Below are 23,575 nucleotides of genomic sequence, written 5' to 3'. Positions count from 1 at the left end.
ACGTTGAATACGCTTATTTAAACTACAATTTAAAGTATAGTGTCAATTATTCAATGTGAGTTATGCTTCCAAGACTGTCAGATCTTGCCATGCAAAGAATTAGAAAGCAAACTAACCCAAGAGCTATTTCATAGATTGGTTACAAGGTAGCAAAATCAACAGATGATCAGCTTTCATTCATGCAGGTTGCAGCCCCGGAGCTCGCTGAACGCCTTTCGTCGGCGTGGTCTTTCCCATAAGCTTAATAATAGTGTACTGTAGCCTGGACGCTAAAATATTATACTGTACAGTATAGCAAGTACAAACACATCGCTGAAACGCCTTGAACAGCAATCGACTTCACTATAGTACGATACTGTTTCGGAAAGACATGTGCCGATGTTGTACTGTATACGCATGCGTATGGCTGACGATGACGATTGCTGCATTCTCTAGCCATGACAGTACTGTACTGTACATCAAGCCGTGGAATATCGATCAAGTTTCCGGCCTCTAATTTAATTGAAAGATTGATTCACAGATATATTTATTTAAATTGCCATCATGGGTAACAGAAAACGGAGCAAAAAATCGGGCGGCGATGCTACATTTAATAAATCAACTGCTAGTACAAATCCAGGTAAAACGCATGACTCGTAGATGTGGAAGTGCGGCTCTAAAAAAACCTCAAAACTACAACGATGCGATCACTTGTAGAGCAAAGTAGAACGATCTTCATTGACAGTGAGGACAAATTATAATAACAAGGATCTGTTAAAAGTGGAAAAAAGAAAGTCATCATTTCCCTATATTGCTCGGAATGGCTCATCTTACCTTGCCATCAAAATTGTTGTTAATAATTAACAAGCCAAACAATGCGTTTGATATTCTCTAGTAATTGATACCAAGCTTGGTATAATGATCGCATCACAAACCTTGCCAACCACCACGATAAATTCTTGTAATTCTAAATTCTACTGACTGTGTACACGTATGCCATTGAGAAGAACATTTGATACAAATTGAAGATTGTATATCATTGTACTGCGTCAATGGCTGAGTGAAATTTGTTGTGTTTGAATGTTAAAAGAATAGCTAGTGTGCAGCTCGATACCATGTTCAATGTGTTTTCTTCTGATATCGGCCTATCTTATTACAGTATACTGTTCGTACACGCTTAATGGAAGTAGTGTTTAGTTACTACAATATTTTAAGTTCCGCAAATACAATTGAAGCGACTATACACGCACATTAAACCGTTTCAATCTAATTTATCACATTGGTCCTTAATTAAGCTAGTGTTGCTGTCAGTTATGTACTGTTCTATAGATTTATTCTATCTTGCTAAGATTGCATCGCTATAATACAGTAGTACACATAGGCGCCACAGATATTATAATATTGCTATCTGGCTAAATTTTTCTAGATCGTCCCAAGCCGGCCGCAGGCAGCAGAATGCGCGATAAAGCTACGGTTAAACGTCTTAATATGTACCGAGATACTGGCAGATCTAGAAGGTATATTGATTGATTTAGATTATTGAACTACATTATTACAATTTATAAGGTAGCATAAGAAGTGAACTTTCTTCAGCATGACGAATCTTCGCAAACCTTAGCGGTTCTATGTGCCTAATTTACTAGCCACCTTCATCTCCAAATTTCAATAATCACACATATTCTTTAGAAATTCATCTGGAAAAATAGTAAAGCGAGCTGCATTCCAATCGTACGCTGAAAGTGGAAGCGTTGCTAGGATTGAACCTAATCGAAAGTGGTTCGGTATGTATATTTGCCCTCGCCCAGTTCTATTCCAATAACAAAATTATTATTAGTCTGCAATTGCCAACGTCCTATTCCCCTTTTATGTAAATACGTGATATAAAATATCAATCAGTCAGTTAATATCGTAAGTTTAGCTAAATAGATAAAAATTTATCGTGCAGTTCTAAAGGATAAATTATGATAATGTGATTACAAAAATGCTCGTTGGACGATATTTGAAATATTAAACTGCATTACAGTGCACTACTGTATATGCTAATAGTGTTTTAAATATACTTGTTGTATTTACATAGCAAAGTGATGCATTGTCCAGTTAGCTGAAGCAATAACCAAATGATGCCTCTTTAAAAGAAGTATTTACATGTAGATATTCTCTTATTTAGGTAATACGAAAGTAATTGCTCAAAATGCATTACAAAAATTTCAGGCTGAAATGGGTAAAGTATCTAAGGATCCATTTCAGGTAAAGCATGTAGTTACGTTTACATATTTATGTACTACTGTTTGGTATCTGACTATCCTGTGCAGTTATTGAAGGAATATCAGTTATTCCGTAGGCTTTCTGATAGTGAAGTTACAGCAACTAATGTTGCTATGCAATACACTGTGTCACGCCAGTAATAGCATAAGTTCCTAATAAAATCAGCTTTACATCTAAATAATGTTCCTTTATCCATACTGAAGGTAATTTTACGACAAAGCAAATTACCAATGTCACTATTAAGAGAAAGTACCAAGGTACGTATTAGTTGGTAGGGCACACTTTTATCTTGTGGTCTAAATTTTACTGATTATAAAACTATTCAATGTGATGATGGTAACTATTTATATTAATATTAAGAATATTGCATTAATTTATTGAGCAGAAAAATCGAGCTCATATTCTTGATGTAGAGAGTTTCGAAAATACCTTTGGTCCAAAAGCTCGTCGTAAGAAGCCTTCTATACAGTCAGAGGACCTCCAGGCAAGATTTAATAAAATTGCATATACTATATTACCGAAGCACTAGTGCTTTAAACTAACTGCCTCGATTATACTCTCCCTAATTAATAATACAGAGTTACGTCGATCAAATTCAAAAGGCTACCGGTATGTAAATTGCTACAGAATAATAAATCTTTTGAATTTATTTTTTGACAGAATCTTTATTAATATAACAGATAGTTACGATGCTAATCAAGATAAAGATTTAGAACGTGCAACTCCGGATACAAAGTAGAAAAACGCATCCTATTCTGACAATATTTGTTTATAGTGCTCTTTTGCCTTTTCAAATTACGTGCTCAATGTCTGTTACATTCTATGTATATAGAGATGAAACTCAAGAGATGATATTTACAGCTGGACAATCTAAACGTATTTGGAATGAACTCTATAAGGTAATGCAGTTATAGTACAACGGTAAACTATCAAGTACTCATCTACCTTTTTAATTAAAACTATTTTTCACTTATTCACTAATTATAGGTGATCGATTCGTCAGACGTTATAGCGGAGGTACTACGTTCATTCTTGCTTCTACCTTTTTAAAAACCGGTATCACATATCCTTATTCATGTAAATGCACGTGAACACTTTGAACTTTCATTAGGTTTTGGATGCTAGAGATCCAATGGGAACACGCTGCAAGAATGTAGAAAATTATCTCGCCAAGGAAAAGCCTCATAAAAATCTCATTTTCATTTTAAATAAATGTGATCTTGTACCTACTTGGGCAACTGTAAGTTATACATCAGTAGAAACCATTTCAAGTCTTTTATATTACATAGAAGTTAGAGTGAATCGTCAGATCCTTAGCAGCTTTTGATAAGATCATGTTTAGGTATTATACATATTTACTTATTCCCGATTTAACTGATTACTTTTCATAGTCACGTTGGGTTGGAATCTTATCGAAGGAAAAGCCAACTGTTGCTTTTCATGCTAGTATGACAAATCCCTTTGGTAAAGGATCATTAATTAATGTGCTGCGTCAATTTGGGAAGGTAACTAATTTCGTTGTCATATTCATCTAACATCATACTATACTATTCCTTTATAACTTTGACTTCTTAAAATGACTTGCGTAGTGCAATTATGAAAGTCTAATGCATACTTGCATTCACATAACATTATTACCACTTGAAGTAAGCTAATATAATTTGTACTCATTTGACAGCTTCATAAGGATAAAAAACAAATCAGGTAATTCTAAATACTCATGTATTTGTTGTTGTATTTCGTAATACTTATGTTATCATGAAATCGATCATACGTTGTAGTGTTGGATTTATCGGATATCCAAATGTTGGGAAAAGCTCTGTAATTAATGCACTAAGAGCCAAAAAGGTCTGTAGCGTGGCTCCTATTGCCGGAGAAACTAAAGTATGTATATAATCAATATTCTACAAATATGCTTAGAAAATATACATAGGAAATGGGTCACAGAGTAAACGGCGATTATCCACCACTTATAGTTAATTTTGAAAAAAATTCTATAATTATTTTCAGGTGTGGCAGTATATCACTCTTATGAAGAGAATTTTTTTGATTGATTGTCCTGGTGTTGTATATCCTGCAGATGACTCTGAAACAGATATCATCCTTAAGGGTGTTGTAAGTTGAGATATTCTGGTAATTAATTGACAAGACTAAACATCTAAGAATCGTAGTATCTTAAATTATCCTATTGGTACCTATTCCATATTAATTAGGTTCGAGTAGAGAAAGTAAAGGAACCTTCTCAATATATTCAGGCCGTTCTGGATAGAGTCAAACCTGAATATATACTCAACACGTATAAAATTCAGCCTTGGAACGATGCTGTACACTTCCTGGAGCAAATCGCTAAGAAAGCTGGCAAGCTATTAAAGGTACCGAAAAGGTTCTCTCCAATGATTTTGTAACTAGACTTCACTTATTTTCTGCCTTAACTAACAGGGAGGAGAATGTGATCTTAATTCGGTTGCGCGTATGATTCTCAATGACTGGCAGCGTGGTAAATTACCCTATTTTGTTTCTCCTCCGAAATTGGATGACGAGCAGGTCACTGAAACAAAAGAGGCCATTCCATCCGATAAAATAATTTCTACTGATAATTCTGAAGGTGTTCTTACATTAAAGGATACAACTTTAGAAAGCATGGAGAACAATCTTGAGGTTTGTCCTTCGGATAAAGAAGATAACGACCTTAAAACTGATGAAAAGAGTGAGACTTCAAGCACATTATCGGATGGCGACGACGATACCGAGCTATCTGGTGATGTTCATCTGAATACTGATCTATCTAGTAATAAAAGTATAAATGATCCTTTGGACGCTGATATATCAAATGTAAAACGACCAACGTCGACGTATGAAGTCTACTCGAAAAACAATGTTATTTGCGTTGTTGCAAAAGGTGATTCTCCAGAAGCTGATATAAGAGACGATGAATATACAACATCAAGTGAGTATGATTCTAATTAAAGAAATGAAAGTAAATTTTCTATGACTTTTGCGACTAGGTATTTGTAGTATACATTTTTATTCCTTTCCGTACGTAATTGTTCGATTCCTACCTCGATTAGAAGCAAATAGAAAAGGTGCTAAGAGAAATTCTAATAAACCATATAAGGTATTGGCATTGTAAATAAGTTTTACGGTGGATATTATGCTTAGCCATATGAAAACAGATTTTGACATTGTCTAAATAATATACCTATAGAGACAGGAAGTAAACAAGAAGCGAAAAACTGGATTTCATTTTTATGATCAAGTTGATCTAAAAAATAGACGATCTTGCTAGAAAACGATTGTAATAAGATTTGTATAAATAAACAAAAGAATTTCACATTACTTAAAATCTTTGACTAAGTTTAAGTTACAAAATTATTTTATTGTGCCGTTCCCAATTTGAGTCGTTATATGCTCTCGTATTCTAGAATACATACAAATACGTACTTCGGGATTAGTTGTCGTACTTTATATTAATCAGAAATCAATGATACAGTACGGTGATTATAATTCAGTTTCAATTATGATCAACCGGGTCAGATAGTTGTAGCTCCAACGCTTTCTTTTCCCTTAAATCTGCTATTAATGGACTTTGCGTACACCTACGTTTATTTCATATCGTAATGTTTCTATTTTATTAGCGATCAACGACTCTTCAGAAAAGAAATTTGAAACTTGTATTTATGTTACAGTATATCAAAGCAGAGGGTGTTGCTAATTCACGGTTATGATAATTGAATTCTTTAAGATGATTATATCAATTACTAATTACTACGTTAAGATTTAGCAGATGTACTGAAATTAAATACGATACCTGTATATTTCTATGTATACTGTAATAGACGCTAAAGTCTCAATTATGATGATCAATACTTTTTACTATTGTAGTAATTACCGATAATTTATATTCAGTGCGCATTACTTTCAGGTAATTGCATGGATGAACTACTGTAATACTGTAATAAATTGAAGTGTTTCCCTACATCACTATGACTAAATTGTATACTGTACTCTGCAATTGTCCGTTAATATCTTCTTGTACCGTATGTTTACCTTAATAGTGGTGGTGTCCAACAGCGATGTTTTGCTGAAAATTTGAAAAGTACTAATTATACGTAGGAGCAAGTTAAATATCATAAAAATTTATTAGCTCCAATTATTCAATCTATGTTCACACTCTATTGTTATATTTCATGGAATAAGCCATTGCATTCAATCCGGATTAAATAGGCTGAATTGGATGACATCTGCTCCACTAAGGTAGTTACAATTTAATCATTAAGCCATTTTTGAAAGTCAATCGCGCACATTGTTCACAGTATATAGGGAAATAAGAAATTGAGTTGATAGATATTATGAAATCGACAAAATTATTGTAATTGAATTAGCGTAAGTTAGGTTAGATATATGAGATTTAACTGTAGGCACCCTTATACTGTTTTAAAAATATTTATTGAGGCACTACCCCAGCAAGAGAAATCAAGAAAAATTTTGACCTTCAATTTTTTGTTTACTTCGATTAATTAAAAAAGTTCGACGACATTATGTAATACTAGTATATTATATTAAAGCGATATATTATCATTCTAATTAGATATCATTCATTAGTCTGATTCAAGCTTAAGACATCAATTTTATTTATTACTTTCATAATATGAATGACAACAATATTAAAGTCTTAAATAAAATCCATGAGAATAAGAAATTACGACTTTGAATTATAACCACTATCATAAATAGAGCATAAAATCAGATAATTTATATCATGATATTACGTCGACTATTTAACTTTATTGTTGTCTCCGGTCAGAAATAATATAATATGCAATCAATATATTTCAAAGGAGGATAACATACAATATAACAAAAAATAAATCACTTATTCACTGTGATTGTCCATATAATAAAGCTTCATATTTTTTATTATAGCAGCTGTTATTATTATTATTATTGAGATATAATTTTGTCATACTACATCTTACCACCTGTAAGAATGTCATGTTGCTAAATATAATTTTAGTTTAAACAAGATTAGTAAAATATCAAATGTATCAAGTAAAGTTTAATCTAGATGAAATCACAGCATTAATTCTATTGCAGCAACTATGAATCGATTATTATTGTGATACAATTTGATTGTTTCTTACGACCAGGAAGAATTTTCTAATCACAATATATCATGCAACCTTTTAAAAAGGATAGGAAAATATTATACGTACTCAGTTGAAATATAAAAATGAAACATAGTATTGTTATCGTTTTAAATATTGTATATAACTTCATCGTCCTTATAAACTATTAAAATTTTTATTTTGTCTTGAGCCAGATGAAAAAATATCTTACATGTCCTATAGAAATAAAATATATGCATACATAAGTTGCTGCAGAGAACAGTAAGAATACACTCTACGAATATACGTATATACTGTAATCCTTTGATAGTGGCAGTAGTCTAATAGATTGTAAATGTTGTAACAAGAGGTTATTAGCGCTCCGTAGAGCGAAATTAAAGAATCAAATTACTCACACTAGTATCAACGGAACAAGACTTCTATAATATAAGATATTATGGATCTAGCACTACATTCTCTAATTTTTAGCTCCAAGGATCATGTATACGAAAAAGCAGCTTAATTAAAAGGCCCCTAAAGCGTTAGCCCGAATCTAAAATGTTAAAAGATAACTTTAAATCTTCAAGCCTGAAGTTATTACCCAACCGATATTTGTAGAGCATAAAACTTATTCAGCGTGGATTAATAGCGATATACTTAATCAAAATAATAATAATAAAACCAGGGCTAAGAGCATTGAATATATCATGTCGACTATTGTTTAACTTAATAATTTAAAAACATGGCGACAATATAAAATGCTTAGACCTTTTCATTGATGGATTACGACAAAAACAAAAGAGGAAAAACTTAGTTGCAGTTATTTGATTATGAATATATTTGGTTAGATTGACAATATTTGATCTAATTTGATTTTTACCTCTTTTTTCTTAGTAGAGTGAGTTCTATGTTTTCATTCCTCATTTTTTAGTAAGTATGAACATTTTCTATTCGTTAATCACATCTTAAATTTCTTGAAAAATACTCTTTACGTTCTTGAGACAGTTAGAAGACAATCTGTCAACAAAAGGTGATTAATTGAAAGTATTAGGCAGTCATAACTATTCAGTCTTCAATATAATACATTATTAATAATAATCAATTAGTTAAACAATGGAAATAAACATCAAACTTTAATTTAATATGCTCTTCTAACATTGATTCAATGACATTAGAAATAAGAATAGTTAATTATTATCACTAATTTTATTTAATTTAATCATTTTCGTCATTAAAATCTTGCATTATAAAATTTCATTTGCTATCACTTCGACAAGCCGATTATAAGATTTACCATCAATGTTAACATCAAGGTGCTAATTATAATAACGTACTTCTCAGCGATGCAAACATAATTTTTTTGCTATTAGCTGATCGTACCTTTCATAGTGTACTGCAAGCTGATAGTAAAATGAAATATGTTCACGCCAAAAGTGATCTCCTACCCATCGATGTCGTGTGACTTTATTATGAAGATACAATTATTAAATTTATAACATAAAGTTAAATATATCCTACCTTAGAATAAATGATAAAATCTCTATAGTAAATCTATTGAAAGATGATTAATAATAGCGGCAGGAAGAGTGGGGCTTATAGCCGTATTTTGAAGAAAAATTCTTTCGATTAACACTGTAAAGCTGAATAAGAGCTTTATTGCATAGAGTAATGAGTTAGTTTACTAAATCGAATTAGATGGAGTACGCTTGGTCTCCTGACGACTAAGAAAGACTTATAAATCTATTACAAGAAATATATATTACCGATATTTAGGATATTAAGATAATTATTCTCATGTGCTGTATTCCAGAAGTTTTTTCCGTTTTTAAATTAAATTGACCGCATAAAATTTTCCCTGCATAGAATAAAGTAATATAACTAACAATTAACTAGTTCGATAAAATTGCTCATCAATGAATTAAGCTCTGATGTACATTTTTTGTGGGAAAAGAATTTTTCGCCAACGCTAGATAGAATTTGCCGCATTAGGCAGTACTTAGAATAAAATAATTTAAGGGTTTCAATGACAGCAACGAATTAAATTAGCGAATTAGTCATTGAAATTATTAGCTATTGGTGTTCAAGGTTACTAACTCCCCATCTATTAATTATCAATATCGGCTACTAGACCGATCCTTACCAATAGTTGTAGTTTGATGAGTTGTAGCACAGTTCTAGCGGAGTAAGTTTTTCTTTCTTATTTATGAATCTAATCTCTCATAAGGCGATTTATTAAATGTAACGTGGTAAAAATTTTCTTACACCACAATAATATAGAGAAGTTCCACTACCAAATGTTAAGAAAATAAAGTGAAAAATATTTCTTTCTTGTTCATATTACGAAAATCTAGAAACTCTTGTAATACTAGTTAGCTGTAATTAATCACTAAATGGGTACGGTAAGTTTAGATGATAATGAAAATAAGAAATGTAGCTTTATCTTATTCCGTAAAATCTATAGCTTGCCAGAAACACTTTCGGTCTTAACTGCATCATTATAGTTCTACAAGAGAAATAGTGCTACTTTTTTCTATGAGTAAAAGAAGATTTACAGTCAATACTGTCCCGTAAAATTTCAACTAATCATACTAAATACGGAAGGAAAGATTACGTATATGAAAGGAATGCAGAATGTCTTTTACTTCATAGTAAAAGTAGCTTACAGATACTGTCAGCACTAAAATTTAACTCCTGGTTAACAGTATAGATTAAAGACCACTACCAATATCGTCAAATATTTATTATGTCCCCTTTCTATGATTTAAATCTATTTACAGCTCTCCTGCAATATGGGAGATGTCAGCTATCTACACTGAAGTTGCTATTTTCCCGTAAATATTAATTTTTATTCAAAATTGAAGTTCGCACCATGAGTTTTATAGAAAATCTTTTTTATTGATTTAATTGCCACTTAATTGAGCAAAGAGTGAAATGACGTTTATGGTAAGTCTTATAAAATTGAGTGAGGAGTCGATATTTTTTTACATACAATAAAGGCGAATTGGGATCGATTTGGGTCGATAATTTTTGGACTGTTGTTTTTTTAAATAAAAATGAAAAAAACATAATGGAGGAGTGAAAATATATCGCAGCTTATTATCAAAGCTACAGTTTGATCTTTCGAATAGTTAACGAGACTGTACAACAGTCAAAGCCAATCGAAAAATCTCACCTGAGTTAATTGTAAAGCAAATATCATCAAAAAACTGATGTATAGTGCCATATTTTACAATTATAATAGTAGAAATGATCAAGATTATGGATAATCAATATTGCTTGATTACAAGTTTTTGCACTTTTTCAGTAGAGAAACATTATACATAGCCAAAAGGATTTTTTGGCGACAACAATCTACTGCTTCAAAAGGGTCAGTCAATTGCTGATAGAGTTAATATAAGAAAGCCGTGAAAGTTTAAATTCTATCAAAAAGGAAGTAAAACCTTTATACAATGTAAAGAGCAATCATGACATTGATTGAAAATATTAGAAAAGGCAGTGATTGATTCGATGTTATTCTATAATAATTTATATAGTACATACAGAAACGTATCCATTTTATGTTGATATCATTATTTGTTAGATAGAATAGTGTAAAATATACAATAACGAAAAAATTTACAGCTTGTACAAGAGTTAAAAAATAGCAGTTTTGCTTTCTATCCATGATTGCTACATGGAGAAAAAGGTCCAATTGTCAACTCTATTCTATTAAGATTGTATGATAATGACTATATCCATGTTGATTGATGTGAGGTCAAAGGCAAGAGTTGAAATATATTTTCCTATCGTATTTCTATTCTATTCGGCAAATAGAATTATGCTGATTGAAGAAAAAATGTTCCAGAGCTCATTCTTATTCCCTCTTTCACTTTATACAAATTGAAGTCAAGGTAGGCATAATATATGACACATCAAATAGTAAGAACTGGTATTTCTTATGCTTGTTTATCTTCACATAGGTAATCGGTCTCTTGCCTTTTAGGGGATGAAATTTTACTTAAACGAATAAATAATTCAGAGGATAATTCCTTCTTAATACTATCCGAGTAAGTTAACCAACGATGTTTCAATTTGATTGGATGGTCTTGAGAAAGTGTAGACCAATTTTCAAGGTGTTCTACGATCGTATTTCCTAATTCAATGCCTATCATCAATAAGATAGAAATAAATAAAAATTTTGATTAGATAAGCAATTCGACTAATGCCATTTATAAGTTGATTTCGTCATTCTATACCATTCAAATCTAATATAGAGTACTGATTATTTTCAAAGAAAAGCAGTCATCAATTTATCGTCAACGTTATTTTCTCTCTTACTTTCTCTCTTTTTTTCTCTGTCTCTAAATCTCCCCCCCCCCCCCCTTTGGGAACAGTTATTATAAACAACTGGATATACTAAAGACGGGAAACAGAACTAGTAGGAAATTTATTTTATTATTTTATACGGTAATATTTTGAAAATACGAATGGAATACAAGCTGACTGTCAGTACAATAGCGTGGTAAAAAAGTAAATTTAAAGAGGAACCATGGGGGAAATACAATCGATTTGTTTCCTAACTGTTGTAACAGTGATGTATTCTCATTTTAATTAACCTCATTTTTTATCCCCATGATGTTGTCTATAATAAAACACTTGATTTAATCAACAGACGCTACGGTAGGAGATGACTATCAATGGAAATGATTATTTCAATCATGACAGTAATCAAATTTTTTCATTGGTCGATGCAAGGAAAAGGACGCTAAACTAATTGCAAATTAGCGTTTAAGGCTCTCGCTCATCTCGAATCAGAAATCGTGTGAGCAGATTGTCCCGCCCAATAGGAATAATATTAAATTAAGGTATGTAAAGGACGTCAAATCGTATTGGATGAGAATCATTAGCATTGTATTTTATAGCGCGTGATTGATCTTTTTAACTATGCAGACGCTAAAGAAAAATGTAAAAAGAGATTCCAAAGCGTGGAATCGGGTGTGCTAGTAGCAAGCGGGGGGGGAAAAAACAAGCAATAACCGATAGAAAATTTAAAATTTCATGATCAAACAGGTTTAAACAAGTTAATCCGTCATCTTCTATCTCTTTTCTTATTATTCTATATAGAAATAGTCTTTTTCTATCTCATTCTACTGGCCATAGAGAAGTACAGTACAACCTGTATACACTTGTGTTATTACTTAACAATTCTTTATGAACTCCTTCAATTCGAGCTTTATACGATCACTCAAGTAGTTAAAATTGTATAAGACGATAAATAGAATTGAAGTAAAAAAAACACCCAGACAACAAATTGACTCGACTGGACAATATAGGATAATAGAGTCCAAGTTAAAAATTCAATTTTAACTTGATTAAATGCTAAACTGATGAGAAAAATCAATTCTATAACCAATAATAAACTTGTCTTGTATTCTATTGTTAACTACCTAACAATAAAGGTAATGCTAACCAAGACAAAACATTATAATAAAATTGTCAACATTAACGTAATGGGATGCAAGTTAATGATTAGACAACAATCATTGATTAGTTAGCATAATCATCAACAATCATCATTCAACTAGGATATTATTCATCTCGCTAGAGGGCTATGCTAACTTAGAGAATGCAAAGCAGCCATCAACGTAGATGACGAGAACTTTAAACAACCATTCCATTGAATGGAAATAATCATCAATATTATCATGGTATTGTTGATAATTAGAAATGATGGAATAAGCGACGAAAAAAACTGATTGAACTAAATTATAAAAGTAAGGCATGCAGAGGGAGAGAGAAGCTGCGTGCGTGTGAATATGAAAGAGAGAGAGAAAAAAAGTATTTTCTAACATCGTTCATGTCATGATATAAAACTTTGATATATTCATAGTTTCAGTCATGAAAGGCAAAATATGAACAATGCCGCATGACAATTTACTATATTAAATTGAATTATGCACAAATAGCTAATGAATATTTGATGATATTCAAAATTGTATCCAATCTATCATGTATCAATCTTGTGATGACTATTTCTATTTTTATGTTATTTTTTGCGCCATCTAATTCAATCTATATTAACATATAAAGAAAATATTATTGCGCTAGAGACACTAATTATAAAAAAAATTTGTCTGAAATGTTCATGTCTACATCACGAGTTAAGTTGATCGGTCTAATTATAAGGGTGTTAAATAAAATATTTTAAAGTGTCTCCTAATGTCTAGTTCAATTTCCATCGATTGGATTAACATTGAAGTCTAACTATCGGTAGACTACTTCTTAAGATGTAATATTCATTAAAAGTCAGGCTGATTTAAGATATAAAAAAATTGATAATTTAGATTACTCAATTTACTATCTGGTAAATTGAGTAATCTATAGTGAGTGTGTGTCTATGTGTAAAGAGCATTAACAGAAAAACAAAAAAAAGACAAAACTAAAAAAATATTTAATCCCTTAGTCTTATATTTAATTAAAATTAATCAGGAGGACTTACCGCGTAAATTTTGGCTATCTTCGTTCAATTGGCCTTTCATATAACTGAGAATAGGATGTTTATCACTAATTTTTTCCATAATCGTGGCCAAAGTTTGTGGCTGTTGAAGCGAGGAGAATAATCGATGAGCAACACAAAATGCTTGATCACTAAAATCGATATCGAGTACATGATTATGGTAGCCTTCAATAGCTGGGATGACAAAGTATTCCAGTACAGTTATTAGTGTATCACAACTTTGTTGACGCCAATCGCTACAATTGAGAGAATCCATAAACTGGGCAAAGTGTTGAGAGCACATTGGATCATCCTTGAAATTGATGGCGGCACACTCAAGAATACCATATTGGAGAAGTTTATCTTTAAGTTGATAGCAATGACAAATTCGTGAGACAGCTTCGGATAATGCCATACCACATGATTCACGCGTTAATGTATCTTTAGATAGTTGAATGATGCGTTTTAATGCTCGATCGCGGTCATATTTTCCCGATTGATCGCGGACAATGCGTGTCAAGATAGCGGTAGGAAAGAGGCTATAACAGCTCATACTTTGATCGCTTGCAACCGCTAAATCGTCAACACTTGCTAGTTGTTGTGCTTGTGTGGCTGTTAATTTATTTTGTTCAACAGCAAGTTGACGCTGATGATTTTTAACCTGACGTGCAATTGCTGCAGGAGCGATTAATTTATCCTGGTATAAAATTTTGTTCATTTGTGGACAAGATAAGATAAAATCTAAATTGCGAAAGCAAGCTTCCTGGAAAAGATTTATACCAATCATATCAACATTTAATTCTTCTTTAACTTGGCCGGCGTATAAATCAGCATGATAAACTTGCAACAATTTACATAGACGGCGCAGTAATGGTGCAACATAGTATTCATCAATTTCATCATGTAAGCAAGCTATTAAGCGATCTAAGCATTGATGGATATCCCAATCTTGTATCTCATCTTTGATAGCGTCCATCTTAGCATGATCATAACTGCGTAATTCCTGTAATAATTGGCATTTTGTACCTGTGATTCGTAAACGTTTTCGCATACTTTGATTGTTTTCATAACTTTTTCGCTTACGTACTTGATCACGTAATTGTTCGACAGTCAAGGGAGTATCGAGAGCTAGCCATCGGCCACTACATAACGGTAATTGATTATAATCGATGGGTTGATTGGTTGCCAACACCTGTTGTTGCTGTTGTGGATCATCTTCATCTTGTCTTTTCCTTTTTTGACTTATCATGGTTGGAGTAAAGTGGACATCGCCATTGATACCACCAGTTGATTGTGTGGCATCATGTGAATCCGTTGTCAATGGTAATTCCATGTCTTATTGCTGGACCAATAGAGGAGAGAGAGAGAAAAATATATCTATGTAAAGTGGAATTTATCTATCAAAGTAATCAAGAGTGATCAATTGATGAGAACGAATTAATCTGTAATAAATTGGTGAAATGCAATTTTTTTTTATAGAGTAGAGTTGAAAGGTTGGACTATCAAGTAAGTTAGTTGGAGGTCAAGGAGTAGAATGGCAGTCTATCGATGTTGCTGCTAATCGATGAACAAATCTAATGGGATAAGATTGTTTTCGATGGAGACTTTATATCCTTTCTTTCAAGGTAACTGGCGGGAAATCTTACCACTTTAGTATTGTTTAGTGATGGACACGTGATTAGTTCTCTTGGCGTCTTTTGATTGCTGGATTTAGAATATGGTGGAAATAACAAGTTTAATCAATTGTGTTGAATGCTTGCAATCATTACAATCTTCGCTAGCATCAACTTGACGTCAATGTGTTAATTTCCAGTGATTTGCAAAGTGATGAACCATTGATTGGAAGAGTGTTAACCTGAGATTTGCAATCTTCATGCTTGTGTTTACTTTATTATCATTGCTTGTTTCCTTTCCCTAAATGAACCAATAAGGGGAGGGAACAACAATCACATGATAATGTCCTCCAACTGATTGAATTTAACGGTTGGATTTCTCAATGTAGCTAGTTGAAATCCATGTAGAAGAGAATGAAAGCTAGAAAAAACGCTGACTGCCGTTGATTGCTAGCTCATATGATGCAGAAGCATCTTTTCCCATCATTCTAGCTAGCTATTGCAAAGAAATTGAATCTACTTTCCTCCTGGTATCAAGCCTACTTAGTTAGTATAATTCAACTTGTTAATATGTTATTACTAGGACCAGGTGTTTATTCCCACAGAACTGCCTTAGTTCCCATACCCTTCGACCAATCAAGACGTGGGAAAATATTGACCGACCAATAGGGGCTGGTCGCGTGCCGAGTTCTAGATAACCGTTATTCTATCCAATTGATGAATGTCTTACTGCATTCAATAGGCACCTTTTATCCTGATCGATCATCGATCATCTAACAATACAACCGTTAGTGGGTGTTGAATGAACAGAGTGTGGAAATCGCGTGTGAGTCAACTGCCTCTTGTTTCTAATGTCAATACCAGTTGACAAATAACATCATTAAATGGGGATTGACATAGGATATCCAAAAAGGGGGGAAAAAAAAATCATCATCTCCTACAACGTTGACAACGGTGTCGCTAGCACGACCGATAGCATGAAATTACAATCAGCGATGATGACAACAACATGGACAGCAAGTGTATTGTTATGCTTGAAAATTAAACCCTATACAATTTATAGTCGATCTTTATCTAAAGCAACAAAAAATTAATGCACCTGTAAAGTACCAATAGCCTAAGTTATGATTCCTAGTAATTGTCGAATAGAATGATCAATATCCATTAATAATCGTCATGAACAATCCATTTTTTTTCTCTTCTTGCACGATAAATCCACCCTATTGCTGATTCATTGTTACTATGATTACATTTCTTTACAGACGTGTACAATATAACGGTGAGAGAAAGCAAGCAACCCAGACATCGAAAGTTAAAATTGACTTACTTCTATCTAATCTAGTCTACCGATTCTGTAGTTGAAAGCATCAATCTACTTGAAATCACTGATCTTGTATAGAAAATGACCAATTACACTGATTGCTTCAATGTTTACGTAAGCAAAATAAGAATTACAGGGGTTGAGACTTTAGGACATTCAACAACAGGTTGTATCATCAAATAGGCTATCGGAAATATACTTAATGACTTAATCACGTAGCGATCAACTAACAAGCCGACGCCTAGCCTGAACGAAAATGATGCATGAAAAATAATTGATGCCTTCACAATATTGACATAAAATGTCTCCAAATGTATACCTTACGCTACTATCTTGTGACTTTTTTCACAAATAGTGACTCTTATCTCGTATTAAGTAACAACTATTTGAATTATCCCTTAATCATTTTAAAGGATAGCAATAGGCCGTCATTTTATTCTTCCCAAAAATGATCTGCACGTTAAAATAGAAATGACTCAAGATACCCGTCCGCAATTTACTCTTTAATTATCATTTAGCTTATCTTGATCGATTAAATAACTCTCCATACTGATTCCATGGGAATATTATACTTTGAATCCGTTATTGAATAAGATAATATAATTATGTAGGTTGGGTGTCTCCAAACCAATCTCGTAACATTTATAATAGATCTTATATTAAATCAGATCTTTCATAACATGGTAGAGCCTTTTGATCTCAGGCGATATAGATGCATTAGAATTATTTCATCTAGATAAATAAAATTTACTGTTGTTGATTTCTTTATAGCGTCGCCATTATTTAATTTCGATTGAAAGCGATAAGAAAGCTATTAAATGCTACATTCTACTGTTGTCAAGTAAGCTATAATCAATGAAGAGATATCAATTTTTGATTACATTTTGTTCCTTTAAGTAATAAATTTAGCCGCATCTTTTAATGGTTTTATCCATTCAAATACACGCTATATATATATATATAGATATATATATATAAAGATAGATTGAGACATACCGTATTATTAAATTGGCTTCTATTTTTTAATTATTTGATCTACGAGTATATCCTTAAAAATCATTTAAGATTAAAAATTTTATCTCATGTACTGTAGATCAAATTTAATTAAGACAACCTACAGATAAATAATAATACAACATGCTAATATTAGCTTTATCGCAATTCTATTACTGTAATGTTTTTAAATTTATTTTTCTCCTGACGTCAGTGACTGAGAAAGGAAAGAGAGCATTTTACTTCTAATGAGAACAATTACATACTGATATTTACTACACTATTGTTATGGTATTAATCAATAGACCAGATAAGGGATGATTTTATAAGTCTATTTATCGTTTATGCCTAATGCAAACTAATTTATCGATAGACTTGCCTTCAAAAGGAAATAAGGTCAACTCTACAGTGATTATAAAAGGGTATTATATGTTTAAGATATTGACTAGCTCTTAGCACAAGTCGTTAAGGTCTTCCTCTTGTCATGATCTATGAATAAGATTGACATTTTTGGCCATTTAAAAATCAACGTACGCGTATTAAATTTTATATGTCAATATACCATCTTCTATCATTTCTTCCTTTAAAATCGCTAATCAATTTTGGCAAGAACATTTTAAGTCTTTTTCTCACCAAATTAAACTTAATATAGAATGATAATATAAAATGATGGAAACTTGCTGCTTATTTCCTTGTCTGAGATTATTAGTACAATGATCTTATTGATGATCGTTTGCCTAATAGTTAAACAAAGTTTTTATTATTATAGAACCGACTCTTTCATTGTATCATTCAGATATACAGTACAGTAGAGTCGTTGTTAACCTTAGCGTTAGCATGCAGTATGCCTCTTAAATCAGTTACAATAAAAAACCATCTGTAGACTGTTGATTCCGTATTATCACGTCTACTTGTATACTGTAGTAAGATATTTAAAATAGAATTTGTTCTATAATGTGGTACAGAACTTTTTCCTAATCATATTAGATGATAAATTAAATTATAAAATTCGATACTTTGATAGATCACGGCTGTACAAGATGCAATTACTTTTATGACAGATACGGATATAAAATCAATTTATCATTAAGGAAAAACTTTAGTCTAAATAACTAAGATCTCACTATTTGTCTGAAGATAAGTATTATTGTAATTTATCTTAACAATAGTTAAACATTCTTCTAAATACTATCAATGAGTAATCAACATATGTAACGGCCCTTTCTTATTATTTTACTATGCAATGAATACAGAGATGGTTGTGTTAGTGTACATTCCCATGACACTGATGTCATCATAAGGATTATTTGTTTCAATGATTTTTACGTAATCGCTATAGTTACTTAGTCATTATTATATAATTTTATTACTTATCAATTTGTAACTAAATTTTGTTCTGAACAGTAATCGTTGTATCGCTCAATCACCGAGTTGTATTGATGATAGATAAACGATATTATGGTTTTTAAGCTGTTTAATATCGTACTGGTATATTCATTTAATGAATGATGAAAATTTTTTTCACCGAGTTGAATATTATCACGATAGCCAATTTTAATCCACATCGTAAAATAGTTCTAAGCAATAGTCACGCTAGCAATAAAATTATTTTCAAATAATACTTTTTATACGTCATGTAATGCCTGATTATTATTACCTATCCTGTAAATTATATTGATTTCGTTCAGTTTTAAACAATACTAAAAATATTATATTCCTCGAATAATGCTTAAAGATATTATGTAATTGTTTAATATAGTAAATAAAAAATTATGTCATCTACTGTTATGCCTCTTGTTACAGTTTTATATTTCCTTGCTAACAATGATCTATTTTGCCTATCCTAGTGCTACAGTAATATCGTTATAATAGTTCATTGTGTGCAATAAAGATATAGAATACAATGATTTATTAGCTTACTATAGATTTATTAGTCATGTTTCTACCTATTAGTAGGGTATCATAGCAAAAGGCGACGTATGAGTAAAAGCAGAGTACAGTAATTCTTAAATTCGTTGACGATAGTAACAGTCATGATCAATAACATTTTTTATTCATTAATTGTCAATTTGGTATTAACTTTCTTTTATGGAATGATTCAAGCTTTGCGCAATAAGTCATAAATTATTTAGCAATCTTATTAAATGTTTAACTGCAAAATAAAGTCTAGTAAACTAGTACATTTGTATTATCATTTCAAAATTAATCAGCTTGTTAATCAACAGTTTTTATCATTAAATCCGAGAATCATGGAATAAATAAATATACATATATTGCAACTTATAATCATAATTATTAATTATTGCGTAAAATATAAATATACGTATCATGTAATACTGTATATCCTTACTAAATATATCATAAACAACTAGTTAATATTTCTATCAACCAGGTTCTAACCTAAAAATTCATCTAAATACCACGATTTATTGAATTATTTTATCCATTACTGACGATCCATGACAAGTTTTAAAGGCACTCTTGAGTGTGTACCAAAGTAAAAATACTATCTTAATTCAATATCTACAACTTTGACTTGATTAGATAGAGTTACTGTAAAAGTTTTATCTGCAATAGATACCAGGTACTATTCGGCTGAATCAAGTACAATTTAGTATTAGTATATAATAATCTCTAACTCAGTATAATGATAAACTGGCAAGTTCATCTAGATAATGGCATTGATCATGAAATGCAAAAAATTAATACGTTTATATAGAGATTCTTTTCACAAGATGAGGCATGATCAGTCAATAATGCGATGGAGGATTAGATTAATTAGTCTATATAATTTCAATAACGTAGATCTTATAGATTTAGATATTTTGTACGATATATTGATTTTATTATGCGTAAAAAATAATTTGGTAAGTTAATAAATTATTATGACTTTCACTATCCTTATAGTACTGTACGTGAAATGATGCAGTTGTGGAAGTAGGCGCTAATGTTGACATAAAAGTTCATCAAGTGTAGATACTAATAGTGCTATTCGAAATTACCTGTGATGCGACAAAATTTTAATGGTTGATTAAATACTTTACTGTATCTGAGAAACATTTAGTAAAACTCTGTTGTTTGATGACTTGCATACTATGCAGGATCTTGTAAATCTATCGTTGAAAGGTTTTCATTGAAATAATCTAAAATAACTTTACTGTCATTGCTAATGATTACATATACGTTCTACTATTATCTGAACTATTTCAACCTTCAATAGATGGATCAGGTATTTACTTTTCATATTAGCAATTAGCTACATGAACTCTTTCGTATTTTTTAGCATCCTTTTCTTGTAGAAGCTCTAGGTAAGTACCATAGTATGGCACGATGAAGTGCTCGAGTGCAGCTCAAGTAGTAACAAAAACGCTCCATTCTTATATTGAAATATTTTTAATAGCGCCTTAAAGTATTAGTCGAATAGAGAGGATGCTGAAGCACCTTATTCAATACGTTAAGGGGTTGTACTTAAGCTAGTAGTAATGAATAGTACCCGCAATTTATTCCGCACTCAGGAGTTTGGTGTTTAGAATTAGACGCATTTTTCTATATTACTGATTGAACTCGGTACGTAGAGACAAGTATCAAAGTCTTTTTCGGTTTAAAGGAAGATGGACTAGTGATAAATTTTCTAGCAGACATTTAATGTTAAGCAAGTATTTCATGAGCGATTGATTAATTGCTAATTAACTATTACATCGTTTTACAATGTTTGATAAAATAATTAATAAACACTAATCATCATGAGTAAATTATGCAGTTATACTCAAAGCGTTTTTTGTTATTACTAAATTACTCAATTGAAATTGACATGCTTAGCGATGCAGGATATCCGGTAGAACTTCTTCTATTGGTTGCTTTACGGCCTGAGATTGTAAGAATCGGGAATAAATTAAGAATAAATGTAATATAACCTCTATTGTCCATACCGTGTCGCGTATTTGCGCTAGGACTTAAGTACTTCTGATACTAATTCTTAGCGCAATACTGCAATGGATTCCCATCAGTTTTTAAGAATTAAATATAGCAATATCACGGCGTGGAGTCTTACTTTATGTTTCAATTAACTATGATTTTAGATTTGGATCAATCAAGTTGTATCATTGATTTCGCCACCTAATTTAGGTATCTTGATAGGATTTTGTAACTTTTATTTGTTAAAGTAACTATCGAGTAACATGATCTGCAAAACATGACTTAGGTGCATCAAACAAATGAAAATATTGATCAATCACCTATGAAATTTTCATTATTTAATTCATCGTTATGATATATTTTTCTTCGTATTCTAAAGCTATTTGCCTATTACAATATACGGTACATGATGCCTTCAGTAGCCTCGTAATGGCATAAGAATGTCATTATAATAAATGCATCAGTTATTAATTATTATCAATGATAATAGCCATATGGTTAGGGGTAAAGTCAATAATTAACTCTGAAAGGATTGATCAACCGGAATTGTAATATAATAATATTTTAGTATAATTATAATGTAATTGGTATACCATCATCAAGTTGTTAAAATACCAAGAGAAAGTACTCTGTCTTAAACAGAGGTTGTTCTATTTACGCTTTCATACAAGGCATATTGTATATAAGCCATAATTATTTCTTCGATTTATTGTTATCCTTTTTGTATTAATTATATTTGTTGCGTAACAACCAAAATAAAGACATCGCCTTGAAGATTGCTTATTATACTTACTATTATTTTTTTTATAAACAGGCTGTTTTGCTAATTACAGGTGCTATCAAATCGTTATGAAAACATCGTTAAAGGTTTCATCGTGTTTCCTACGATAGTAAATTGCGGCATAAATTAATATATTAAAGTGTTAACTATCGCCTTACTAAATAGATCTACAGCAGTATGAGCACAATTAGCTTGATTTAGACGTACATTTTAGCACTTTTCAGTCTGCGACTATGTCAAGTTTTACAGCTTCTCCGACAATCACATCTCAAGTTAACTCAAGATCTACCACTTAGTCGCCAACTAGCAGTAGATTGGTATATCGACAATAATAATTACAGAGAAACTGCAAATAGTGACCGTTGCATCAATAGGAAGTACAATTTTGGATTACTCAATTAATTAATTTCTACGCTTCTTTCAATAGGGGGAGTGTCTATGACTTGAATATTATAGTATGTTACCATCTTGTGATTTAGAAATAGTAATAGAAATCAATAGAAAACAATGATATTATCTTCTTAATTAGCCCTTGAAAAGCGCGATTATTCGATACGATGACGTTACCTATTACTGAAAATATAGCTAATGGAAAAGTCTATCGTGTAAACTAGGCTCATCATTGTAAATATCTAATAAGTTTAAATTAAAACACTTCCAAAATTGTAATAGAAGAAAAGAACCGATATTTGGACTCGTAATATAACTTATTAGGTGTTGATATACTTTACTAGTTGATCATGGTCATTGCTCATTATTGAGTTATTAATAAGAAACACTGCTATAATTAAAAATTATATTGTTATACTAATTTGGATATCAATTAAAAGAGGCCGATAGCCGTTAGAAAAATTCATTCTATTAAGATCATGAGAACACCTGTATTCTGATGGGTTTTATTATCTATAGAGTTATCTAAATTAAACGTTGATTAGCGATGTAAATTTTATATCCTACAATAATATAATTCTATTCTATATTGTTGATGTGTTCATGTCTTATTCTATTGCTATACAATAGGTGAATTTGAATGATGACGCTAATTTATTATCTTAAAATTAAGATCGATATTACAATTATTAATACATCAATACATCGTTAATGATATACCGTAATGTTTTAAAAAGA

At 31.4% G+C, this 23,575-nt stretch overlaps 2 protein-coding genes across 2 annotated transcripts; one reads left to right on the top strand and one right to left on the bottom strand.

The window, feature by feature from the left end:
* Positions 1-543: 543 nt before the first annotated feature.
* Positions 544-5,211, top strand: TRIADDRAFT_27600 (uncharacterized protein; the record flags this gene model as incomplete). Its single annotated transcript, XM_002114253.1, has 16 exons — positions 544-619; positions 1,406-1,496; positions 1,666-1,760; positions 2,147-2,226; positions 2,448-2,501; positions 2,627-2,772; positions 2,929-2,979; positions 3,077-3,143; positions 3,232-3,261; positions 3,356-3,484; positions 3,636-3,749; positions 3,923-3,948; positions 4,026-4,128; positions 4,255-4,359; positions 4,458-4,616; positions 4,684-5,211. The coding sequence occupies 16 exons, from the start codon at positions 544-546 to the stop codon at positions 5,209-5,211; spliced, it is 1,854 nt and encodes a 617-aa protein (XP_002114289.1).
* Positions 5,212-11,284: 6,073 nt separating this feature from the next.
* TRIADDRAFT_57940 (uncharacterized protein) lies at positions 11,285-15,157 on the bottom strand (the record flags this gene model as incomplete). The annotated part of the gene is made up of 2 exons (XM_002113933.1): positions 11,285-11,493; positions 13,828-15,157. 2 exons carry the CDS (start codon positions 15,155-15,157, stop codon positions 11,285-11,287), a joined length of 1,539 nt encoding a protein of 512 aa, XP_002113969.1.
* Positions 15,158-23,575: the final 8,418 nt, after the last annotated feature.

This window comes from Trichoplax adhaerens, genomic scaffold (assembly GCF_000150275.1).
Source record: "Trichoplax adhaerens TRIADscaffold_7 genomic scaffold, whole genome shotgun sequence".
NCBI classification, from domain to species: domain Eukaryota; kingdom Metazoa; phylum Placozoa; class Uniplacotomia; order Trichoplacea; family Trichoplacidae; genus Trichoplax; species Trichoplax adhaerens.
Note: the sequence above shows the minus strand (reverse complement) of the source record. Positions and strands in the feature narration are given on the sequence as shown.